General features: G+C 43.3%; 1 protein-coding gene across 2 annotated transcripts in view; it reads right to left on the bottom strand.

Annotated features, from left to right (window-relative positions):
* The window catches only part of LOC147111701 (NADP-dependent malic enzyme-like), a 251,482-nt gene that overhangs the window by 84,213 nt on the left and 154,994 nt on the right, over positions 1-12,275 (bottom strand). For both annotated transcript variants that reach the window (XM_085998812.1, XM_085998813.1), the window contains exon 5: positions 3,155-3,230. In XM_085998812.1, coding sequence (XP_085854938.1) covers positions 3,155-3,230 — 76 coding nt within the window. The remainder of the gene's footprint in view (positions 1-3,154; positions 3,231-12,275) is intronic.

Below are 12,275 nucleotides of genomic sequence, written 5' to 3'. Positions count from 1 at the left end.
TTAAATGTTTCACAAATCTCATCTTGTTTCTTAGTATTTTGAGATAAGTACTATTCATCCCTAGGGATCTATTTATTTTGAGCCCTTTCAGTCTAGGACTTCCATCTCATTTATGTTGAAGTTATTGGGCTAGAAATTGTGGTTGAAGTGTACCTCTGGAGAACGCCTCTGACCCACGAAACCTTTACGAACCTACCTCCAGGCACCCAGGCTGCATAGAGTCGCGGTTTTGGGCCTGCAGGCATATGGCAGCATAAAGGCCCAGGGATGCAGGCAGTTCGGAAGCGTCCCTGGGATCACGTGGGCCCGGTCTTCCAATGAGAAAGGAGAATTCCATTACAATCATTTAGGAGGGAATCCCCTAATAATATGCAATGGAATCCCCAAATAATTATACCATTTACAGAATTCTAATGATTATAAATGTACTGAATTACAATTTTATTCATAACTCCTTTTATTGCACCAACCTCAATAAAAAATTTATTTTTTGCTAAATAATTTTAAACATCTTAATCCAGGCCAATATTTGCATAAACTCATTTAAAGTGTATGTGCATAATTTTAGATTTTTAAATGTTTAATTTAAGGGTTACACCGATGAAAGCAGACCCTATGCCTGCTTTTACCAGCCGTAAGAGTTCTGTGGGCAATTGCTGGGCAAATAGCCCAACTCTGCGCCAGCAATACTGAGTTTCCATACTGTGACAGATCTCAAGTTCCAGATTTCGCGCATGCGGAAACCTGGAAGTTGCGGGGCCTTTCAAATGGATTACTCCAAGAGTACGCCATCAGGGAGACCGCAATTTCAGGGCCAATAATTTTACTTAGATTATTGCTATGTAGGGAGGCATGTTGCTCATGTCTTCCCCAATGAATAATGTAGAGAAGCAATTATTCAGAACATTAACTATATTATACCCATTCACACTTATCGCCCATTAGCACCTTTTAGAGTTCTCGCACCATCTCTGAATATAAAGAATTTCTCCCTGTTGTGTTTTGTGCCTGCAGCAATGTTTTTTCTAGATCCTCTCATCGCCTTTTTAACTTGTTTCTGCATGCTTTTATATTCATCCCAGTGGACTCCTTAACCTTTCTACATATAAGGTTAACAAATCATTTTTTCTCCTCCTTTCACTTTTGATTGATTTGATTGAGTCTTGCAAATGCGGAGACAACTTTCAGTAGAGTCTGTCGTCCCCTTTTTGCCTGCTGCCAGTTTTTTTTAATCAGCATCTGTGCACTTCGATGTTACTGGATTTATTTGAAGTTCAGGGGAGGCCCAACAGGAAGCCAATTAAAATTAGTTGTTCTTGCACATGTTTAGCTCTAATTGCATTGTGTTCTTTTGTTTACACCAGCCTTGGAATTCAGTAATAATGATCAAAAATTAACTTTGGATGTGAGATTTTGTTTCAAGTGCTGAAACACCAAGTCATTATTGTAACAATTGATTAGTCAATTTCTTCAGTTGCAAGAACCCTAGTTATTTATAGCACTATGTTCCGATAATGCAAGTAAGCAACCAAGAGCTTCATAAACAACGTATTCTGTGTTATAGCTTGTTGAGCACTCATGTTTGTGCAAGGAATTAAAAACCAACGAAAGTCAGCTGTAATCTGGGGCATTTCAGTAAAACTGCCAAGAATGAAGTGTGGGAAAAAAAACAATAGTTGAGGATGAAAAATAGCCATTTGACCCTATGAATGCTAACCCTCTAGTCTTCTAGTCTAGTATTGAACTGTTGTTTGAATGAAGTCTTTAACATAGCCTGTGTATAATTGCAGTCCATTGTTCTGGCAACCATTCTACAGTATTAGCTTTTTTGAAACTCTTTTGCTGTATTGTCTAGACAACAGTAACCTGCCTGCCTACTACTGCTAACATCTTTACCAACTCTCCATGTGCTCATTCAATTCATTTTAAACCCACGTCACACATTTTTTCTCCCAACATGGAATTGTCCACCCAATTGTATAACAGATCCAAATCCTTCTGTAAATGACTAACTGCTGCTCTCCCCATTTCAGTGTCTGTAAATTTGACAAGTTGACAATGGGTTTCAGTGTTTAGATCATTTAGGTAAATTAGAAAAATATGGTTCCAAGCATTGACACATGCAGTGCTCGTCTCAACAACTCCTTCTCACCCCTCCCAATTCTGATATTACACCACACATCATCATTTTATTTTAGCCTTTAACCAACTTATCTACTGTGAATTTCCACAGCTTTTAGTTAATTAAAAGTCTCTCATGTAGAGCTTAGTTAAAAAGGTTTTCTGAAAGGCTGTGTAAACTATAGTATAAGGAGCACCACTGAATGGTGTAATGTTTAATGTTATATGGGGGTGGAGGGCAGGGGAGGGGGAAGTAATTGAACCCAGTAAAATAGGAAGAGTTTTTCACTGAAAACTAATTCCATTGGATCTCATTTCAAACCTAACTGTGTCAAGAAAAACACAAAGGCAATCTTCCAGCGTTATGATTCTAAATTGCAAATAAACCCAGGAAAAAGTAAAAGGACAAAGAACAAAAATGAGAAAGAGAAAAAGAGAATGAAGAAACGAGAAAAAAAGAGCAAAAGAGAAACAAATGGAGAGAAAAGAGAAGTAAAAGAATAGATGAACCTAAAATTAGAATGAAGAATCAAAGAGAAAAACAAAAATAACAGAAAAAATGAGTCAAAAACTTGTAGCACCTTATGACATCCTCAACATGCTCTGTAGCACTTTGCATCCCATACATTACTAAGTGCTGTCACTGTTATGTAGGTAGACACAGCAGCTAATTGTTCAGTGCGTGAACAAATGAGATGAATGATCAGTTAATCTATTTTTTAGACCATTTTGCTGTTGGCTGGAAACATAAGAAAACTCCTTGCTCCTCTTCGAATAGTGCCATGAATTGCCATTATTGAATTGTAACCACAAAACCTACGCAGGAAAGCTCCCAAGTAAAAGGCATTAATTACACTGTAACATACTGGAAAAAAGATGGTGGCTGGGAGTCACCAAAAAGTTTTTGTGGTTTAAGAATACCACATCTGCGTGAATATTATTAATCACTGCATTCTGACCGTGCATCAGTCATATTTAAACAGTCATGTCTGTAGTCACTATACAACAAGAACAGAAATCTAAATAAGCCTACCTTTATATCTTCTTCTGGCCAAGAGTTCAACATTGTAGCAATGTGGCCCTTGTCGTGAATGGTAATGAACAGTCCTCTGGGAGGGAAAAAAACAAGTTAAAAAAAATGCTCGTTATGAGTCAACAGAAAAACAATTCAACACTCAAAGGCTTTTGGGTTAAAACTTAGTGGCGTTCACAATTTAAAAAAAATGGAACTGTCATAATGGGAGAGCAAAGCCAAGGTGAACACCATTTGTAAAGACGACTATTTCTGCTCCTGATCCCCAACTACAGTTTATTTAAAAAGAAAATGACTTGGGTTTTTTTCTGTCTTCTTTCCCATTCTAGTTTACCCAACTAACTGCCCTGGAGATGGCCTACTCTCAAATCACAACCAGTGCTACTCTTACTAGTGAGCTGGTGCCAAGCCCTCTGTCCTTGTTCTCCCATCAGCATTTCCATGATGTCACAGCTAAAGGTCGGTAAGCACCTTTCGGGGAACAATAGCAAAGGTCGGCATTCTAACACTGTGACACAATATATTGGCATGTTAATGCACTGTATTAGCATGTCATACTTGTTACTGTGTCCAATTTTGTCGTCATCACAATATATTTTAAGATGTTCCTTAGAATGACACCCATGCAGCTGTGCTTCTAAATTCTGGAACAATCCAGAAAAGTCAGCATGGAGTGGCAGAGTGGATGTTTCACGTGTTGCTTTCTCCTTGCTGCTCAGCTCCCCCAAACAGTCTGTGCGTTGAAGCTGCCACTCAGCATTAACAACCACTTGTTGAACCTGGGTTGCTGGAGTTCGCATCAGGTTATGGGATATATATATAGGCATGCTGATTGATAGCCCACTGGAGAAATTTCCCCAAGTCTATCTGTACCCCAAACAGCCATGGTGAAACTTGTTGGCTACAGCCTCCAGCTGCTTGCTCTTCTGGCTCCTAATAAAAAGGAAGTTTACGGTACACTTCAACAAAGCCCATAAAAATACTGGAATCTTAGCAGCCGAGCAGCATTTCTCATATAAGGCAAAGTAATGACGTTCACTAAAAGTAACCCTTCTGGGGCTACGGTATTCTGAAATATTTGGATAATTATGCTGCTTCCCCCTCCTCCACAAATCTCTGAAGGCAGATCTGAATCTAACTTCAATCAATTATTCAGAGTTAGTTACCAGACTTGATGATCTGTAACAAGTAGAGAGTTTGACAGTTTCGGTGTTAATTTCGCCCATTGCGTGTGACAAAAAAGCATTTTTGTCTATGGTTTATTATTTATTCCTTTGCTGAACATTACATGTAGGATTAAAATTGTTTACTACTAGCTGATTTTCAAGCTGCAGACCATTATGGTCTGGTATGCCATAGGCATCAATAAGTGTCTGTAGTTTGTTGCTGACAAACCAAAGTGCAAACCCATTTGTGCCAGTCTGTTCAAAGCAGCATCCCTAAAGCTGCCTGGGCAAGAGTGATAATTTCCTGCCATCACAGTTTGATTGAAGTTTTCAACAGATTGATAGGTCTAACCATTTCATTCCATTCAATTCAATTCAATCCAATCCAATCCAATCATCATGGGGGGGAATTTTAACCTAAAAACAGGTGGGTTGGGGGCGTGTGGGAAGTTAAATTGTTAAAAATCAGAATCCCGACCCGAACCCGCTCACTTCCGGTTTTAACGGAGGTGGGACGGGAGCGGGCAGCCAACCGGCTGCCAGGAGGTGGGGCATCTATTTAAATATTATAATGATGAGGATGGAAGCCTTTGTTTTAACCTCCATTTTGTATTTAACGTTAGTCGGGTTTTGCATGCCTCCTGAAACCCGCCAGCTAATGGAAGGCGAGGACTGCTGCATCCAGGAGGCAAGTGCCTTTACACGTACCTCCTGAAGCCAGCATCCATGCCTAACCCACCCCCCGCGATCGGAGACCCCTCCCACGAGGCCTCCGATTGTGCCCCTGCCAGGCCTCCCATTCCCCCACGAGGTCTCTCCCCGCCTCTTCTCCTCCAACCCTCCCAGTGTTGCTCCCAGCCCCTGATCCTCACCCTCTCCTCTTCCCCCACCCCCTCCCCCCGCCCCCCCCAGTAACAGGAAAGAAAGAGATGGCTAACAAAATTTAAAAAATAATTCTAAACTGCATCTTGAAATGTTCTTCAGCTAGATGCCTGCCATCCTCTCACAACTCAGTTGCTGTGTCAGACAGATGTTAATATTCAAAACTCACAAATTGACAATTTAAAGACAAATATACCCCATGTATTTTCTCATGCTAGCTTTTGTTTGAAATGCAAATTTACAGTAACTGTAATTCCCTTCACTGACGTGGTTAAAATCTCAAAAATGTCCCCTCATTATCCTCTGTACTAAAACACAAGTAAAGTATAAGTTCACTCGAGTTAAGAAAAAGGAAAAGATAATGAACTTGTGCAGTATTCTAATTGTTAATACAATTCTGTAGCTTTCTATACTTGACAGAGCGTTACCGTTTACCACACACATATGGAACGCTCACTTTATACACTAATCCAGAACACAAAGGGTTTTAAAGAAATGCACTTTGCTAAATTTACAAAAATAAATATTTTAGCACACCTCATAGATCCAAAGACAGTTGACAGGTGAAATTGTTGTCTCATAGAGATAGGAACAGGAGTAGGCCATTCGGCCCTTCGAGCCTGCTCCGCCATTCAATGAGATCATGGCTGATCTTACCAGTTCAGTACCCCGTCCCCGCCTTTTCTCCGTAACCCTTAATCCCCTTAGCCTTCAGAAATATATCCAATTCTCTCTTGAAAATATTTATTGAATTAGCCTTCACAGCCCTCTGTGGCAGGGAATTCCACAGGCTCACCACTCTTTGAGTGAAGAAATTCTTCCTCATCTCTGTTTTAAATGATTTGCCCGCTATTTTTAGACTGTGGCCCCTGGTTCTGTGCTCCCCGGCCATTGGAAACATTCTCTCTGAATTCAGCCTGTCCAGGCCTGCCATAATTTTATATGTTTCGATGAGATCCCCTCTCAATCTTCTAAACTCCAGTGAGTACAAGCCCAAACTATTTAATCTCTCTTCGTAGGTCATTCCCGCCATTCCAGGTATCAGCCTGGTGAATCGCCGTTGCACTCTTTCCATGGCAAGAACATCCTTCCGCAGATGGGGCGACCAAAACTGTACACAATACTCCAGATGCGGTCTCACCAGCACCTTGTACAGCTGTAGTAAGGTATCCCTATTCCTATACTCGAACCCCCTTGATATGAAGGCCAACATACCATTTGCCTTCTTAATCGCCTGTTGCACCTGCATGCTCTCCTTCAGTGACTGGTGCACAAGAACACCCAGGTCCCTCTGCACTTCCCCATCTCCCAATCTATTGCCATTTAGATAATAATCTACCCTCCTGTTTTTACCCCCAAAGTGGATAACCTCGCATTTATCCACATTATAGTGCATCTGCCACGTATCCGCCCATTCCCCCAACCTGTCCAAATCGCACTGTAGCCTCCTGACATCCTCATCAGAGCCCACCCCTCCTCCTAGTTTAGTGTCGTCAGCGAATTTGGAAATATTGTATCCAATTCCCTGATCCAGATCATTTATATATATTGTGAACAGCTGGGGTCCCAGGACAGATCCTTGCGGCACCCCGCTGGTCACTGCCTGCCACTCCGAAAACGAGCCGTTTATTCCAACTCTCTGTTTTCTATCCGCCAGCCAGTTCTCTATCCACGTTAATACTTTGCCCCCAATTTCATGAGCCTTAATTTTGCATGATAATCTTTTGTGTGGAACCTTATCGAAGGCTTTCTGGAAGTCAAGGTACACCACATCCACTGGCTCTCCCCCATCTATTTTACCAGTTACTTCCTCAAAAAATTCCAGCAGATTAGTCAAACACGATTTACCCTTTGTAAATCCATGTTGACTCTGTCCGATCCTTTCCCCATTTGTCAAGTGCTCCGCTATTTTATCCTTAATAATGGACTCTAGCATTTTGCCCACAACCGATGTAAGGCTTACTGGTCTATAATTCCCTGCTTTCTCTCTACCCCCCTTTTTAAATATTGGGGTAACATTAGCTACCCTCCAATCCACGGGTACTGTTCCCGAGTCAATGGAGTTCCGGAAGATGATCCTTAGAGCATCTGCTATCTCCAGGGCCACCTCCTTAAGTACCCTAGGATGTAGTTTATCAGGCCCCGGGGATTTGTCGGCCTTCAGTCCCCTCAACTTACCCAACACCATATCCCTAGAAATACTAATTTCTGTCAGCTCCTCCCTCTCATTAGTCCCTATGTTTGCCGATATTCCTGGGAGGTTATTTGTGTCCTCCTTTGTGAATACAGAACCAAAGTATGAGTTTAATTGGTCTGCCATTTCCTTATTCTCCATTATATATTCTCCCGAATCGGACTGCAAGGGACCGACTTGGGATTTTACCAGTCTTTTCCTCCTGATATACCGATAAAAGCTTTTGCAGTCTGTCTTTATGTTTGCTGCAAGTTTACTTTCGTATTCTATTTTCCCCTTCCTGATTAATCCCTTTGTCCTCTTTTGCTGTATCCTGTACTGCCCCCAATCTTCCGGTCTGGTGCTTTTTTTTGCCAGTTGATATGCCCTTTTTTTTGATTTTATGCTGTCCCTAATTTCCCTCGTTATCCACGGTTGAGTCACCTTTTTAGGTTTATTTTTATGCCAAACCGGTATAAACATGTTCTGGAATTCTTCCATTCTATCTTTGAATGCTTGCCATTGTCTATCCACTGTCAATCCCCCCAGAAACACCACCCAATCAATCTTACCCAATTCCCGTCTCATACCCTCGTAATTCCCTTTATTTAAGTTCTGGACCTTAGTCTCTGATTCAATTTCCTCACTCTCCATCTCGACTGAGAGCTCGATCATATTATGATCGCTCTGACCCAAGGGGCCTCGTACAAGAAGATTGCTGATAAGTCCCTTCTCATTGCACAATACCCAGTCTAAAATGGCCTGATCTCGAGTCGGCTCCTCGACATATTGGTCCAGATAACCGTCCCGAAAACATTCCAGGAATTCCTCCTCCTCAGAATTTTTACTAATTTGGGTAGTCCAATCAATATGTAAATTAAAGTCACCCATGATGACAGCTGTGCTCTTATCGCACGCTTCTCTAATTTCCCTTTTTATGCCTTCCCTCACCTCCATATTACTATTTGGAGGCCTATATATCACACCCACTAACGTTTTCCTCCCCTTGCTATTTCTCATTTCTACCCATACAGATTCCGTTTCATCCGAGTTAATATCCTTCCTTTCCATTGCATTAATCCCCTCCTTTACCAGCAATGCTACCCCACCTCCCCTACCTTTTTGCCGATCCTTCCTAAATATTGTATATCCCTGGATGTTAAGTTCCCAGCCTTGCCCACCCTGCAGCCACGTTTCTGTAATCCCAATCAAATCATACTTGTTTACCTCTATTTCCACAGCTAATTCATCCACCTTGTTCCTAATGCTTCTAGCATTAAGATACAAAGCCTTCAGGCTTGCTTTTTTCACACTCTCATTATGAATTAGTTTGGCCCTTTGTGTTTCTCTCCTTTGCTTATTGCTTCTCACCTTTCTACCATCTATTTCTGACTTCATATGACTTCCCTCTTTTCCACTACCTAGGTTCCCATCCCCCTGCCAAATTAGTTTAAATCCTCCCGAACCGACCTAGAAAATATTACCCCGAGGACATCGGCTCCCTCACAGTTCAGGTGTAGACCGTCCCCTTGGTACAGGTCACTCCTCCCCAAGAACTGGTTCCAATGCCTCAAGAATTTAAATCCCTCTCCCTTGCACCACTGCTCAAGCCACGTATTTAGCTTATCTATCTTACTCTCTCTAAACTTATTTGCTCGTGGCACTGGTAGCAATCCAGAGATTACTACCTTTGAGGTCCTACTTTTCAATTTAGCTCCTAACTCCCTAAATTCAGCTTGTAGGACCTCCTCCCTCTTTTTACCTACATCGTTGGTACCTACATGTACCACGACAACTGGCTGATCCCCCTCCCCCTTCTCTTTAGTTAATGAATCACAAATGGGAGAAAATGTCCTGTGTGTTAGGTACAGCAAAAATAAACACATTCTTTATAAATGCATTTGTGATTTCTCTACATTTAGAGATATAGGAAATCTTCCCCCAAGGTGTTAAAACAGATTAGCATATCCTGAATTAGAGAAAATAGGAGTCATTAAAAGGAGGATAGCATAGGAGAGTATTTTAAATAAAAATACTCCACTCACACCCATATACCTTAAATAAAAATACTCCACTCACACCCATATACATTAAATAATAAAATGATTTGTGGCAAAATATATCCCCTCGCTGGTAAAAGATTTTCCCACTAATTTGTTTCTCTCTCCATGCCAAAGCAGTCAGATATTGACAGCAAGGATCAACTCCTTAAGGAAACCTGGATATCATTATCCAGGTAAGTCCCAGCTTTTTCCTATATGCTGATCTGTTTTAACACCTTGGGGGAAGATTTCCTATATCTCTAAATGTAGAGAAATCACAAATGTATTTATAAAGAATGTGTTTATTTTTGCTGTACCTAACACACAGGACATTTTCTCCCATTTGTGATTCATTAACTATTAAGAGACAACAATTTCACCTGTCAACTCTCTTTAGATCTATGAGGTGTGCTAAAATACTTATTTTTGTAAATTTATCAAAGCGCATTTCTTTAAAAAAATCCTTTGTGTTCTGGATTAGACAAAGGTCCTCTACCAACCTGCCCCTGCCACACAGTACTGCCCCCCCGATTATCAAAATCCACGACAAGGCCTTGGACAACGTGGACCAATTTCCATACCTCGGGAGCCCACGGTCAACAAGGGCAGACGTCGACAACGAAGTCCAACACCGCCTTCAGTGTGCCAGTGCAGCATTCGGTCGCCTGAGGAAGAGAGAGTGTTTGAAGACCAGGCCCTCAAACCCGGCACTAAGCTCATGGTCTACAGAGCAGCAGTGATACCCTCCCTGCTGTATGCCTCAGAGATATGGACCATGTACAGCAGGCACCTCAAAGCACTGGAGGTACCACCAAAGCTGCCTCCGCAAGATCCTGCAAATCCATTGGCAGGATAGGCGCACCAACGTCAGTGTTCTTGCTCAGGCCAACATCCCCAGCATCGAAGCTTTGACCACGCTTGATCAACTCCAATGGATGGGTCACATTGTCCGCATGCCCGATACGAGACTCCCAAAACAAGCGCTCTACTCGGAACTCCGGCACGGCAAGAGAGCCCCAGGTGGGCAGAGGAAACGCTTCAAGGACACCCTCAAAGCCTCCTTGAAAAAGTGTAACATCCCCACCGACACCTGGGAATCCCTGGCCCAAGACCGCACAAAGTGGAGGAGAAGCATCCGGGAAGGCGCCGAACACCTCGAGTCTCTTCGCCGGGAGCAAGCGGTGTAGTGTATGTACCTTTAAGAGAGAACTACTTTTACAGCTCCTGTATACTGTAGTACCGGCAGTGACCACACCTGTATATAAGCCTTGAGCAGGCATCTGTACTGTCAGTCTTTAGACTACTCTCCTCCAGTAAACACCTGTTGATTGTTAATGTACAGCCTCCGTCTAGTTATTGGAAAACACCATACTTTAAGATTCACGGATTCAACAGTGGCGACGAGGTCGATTCGAATCTAACTGCAACTCTGCATTTCCTTTCAAGGATTCGCTCCGGGAGGACGGTGGAAGAAAGTCGAGGCCAGAAGCACGGGCGTCGACCACGAGCAACCGCCCAGTCATCCGGCAGAGAGTGAACATCGCAGGGGAGGCTGTTGAGAGCTGGGCTTGGTTCTCCAGCCACGACGATCCAGCAACAGACTGGCAACAGGTACAGCACAGACCCTTCCCGGACAGCGGCGGCTGGAGCCGACCGATGGCACAGAAAAGGCCGAGCAGCGTTGACGGGGTAAGCGAGAGGGTAAAGCGCACAGGGTGCAGCGGGGGGTTGAAGACCGAGCGGCGTCGACGGAAAACAAAAAGAGAGAGGGTAAAGCACAGCCGGGGTTCAAGACCGAGCGGCGGCAACGAGAGAGGCGCACAGGAGAACGTGCAGAGCGCAGCCAGGGCTCAAGAGCTGAGCAGCGTCCGCGGGGAAGAAAGGAAGCGCGGGAGACGCCATTTGAGCCGCAGAGAAGAAGGGAGAGCGCGGGAGACGCCATTTTAGAAGCCGCAGTGGAGAAGAAGGGCGAGCGCGGGAAGAAAGGAAAGCACGGGAGACGCCATTTTAGACAGTTTAACCACACCCAGGGATGCCGAAGAGTGGCAGTGTCACTGCGTTTAACAATGAAGTCGAAGATTGGGCGACATATGTGGAACGCATTGAGGTGTACTGCAAGGCGAATGAAGTGCCAGATGCTAAGAAAGCACTGGTTTTGTTGAATTCCATGGGTGCAAAAACTTATGGCTTACTGCGAAACCTAATAACCCCAGAGAAGCCAGTGGATAAGGATTTCGAAAGCATAGTGGAAATCCTACAGGACCACTTAAACCCCACACGGCTGCTGATAGCAGAAAGATTTAAGTTCCACAAAAGGAACCAGCATAAAGACGAAAGTAATGCTGAGTATTTAATGGAACTGCGCAAGCTATCGAAACACTGCCAGTTTGGAATGGGACTAGCAGATACTTTAAGGGACAAGTTTGTGTGTGGGCTTCAAAGTGAAAGAACCCAGAAACGGCTTCTATCAGAAAAGGATCTTACGCTGGACAAGGCTTTCAGCATGACAGTATCATACGAAGCAGCCGCACGGGGCGCTGCAGAGATACAACGGAGACCGCAAGAATATGGCACCAATGAAATGTCATATGGAGCAGGGAAGTGTTATCGCTGCGGCAGAACAACACACGACCAGAAGGATTGTTGGTTCAAGGACCAAGTGTGCAGACAGTGTGGAAAAGCAGGACACATAGCAAGTCTGCAGGTCAGGGAAGAAAACCAGCAGCAAGAAATCTCCACAGGAGAAGTACAAAAAGGTACATAAGGTGATGGACAGTAGTTCAGACGAACAGAAAAGTGATATAGACTCCGGAAGCAAGGAGCTGGGTTGTCTGAAACTACATAAGGTAATCAAAATG

Source organism: Somniosus microcephalus, chromosome 10 (genome assembly GCF_052327205.1).
Source record: "Somniosus microcephalus isolate GS21.2 chromosome 10, FLI_Smic_1.0, whole genome shotgun sequence".
Taxonomy (NCBI): domain Eukaryota; kingdom Metazoa; phylum Chordata; class Chondrichthyes; order Squaliformes; family Somniosidae; genus Somniosus; species Somniosus microcephalus.
This window is presented reverse-complemented; position numbering and strand designations above follow the sequence as displayed.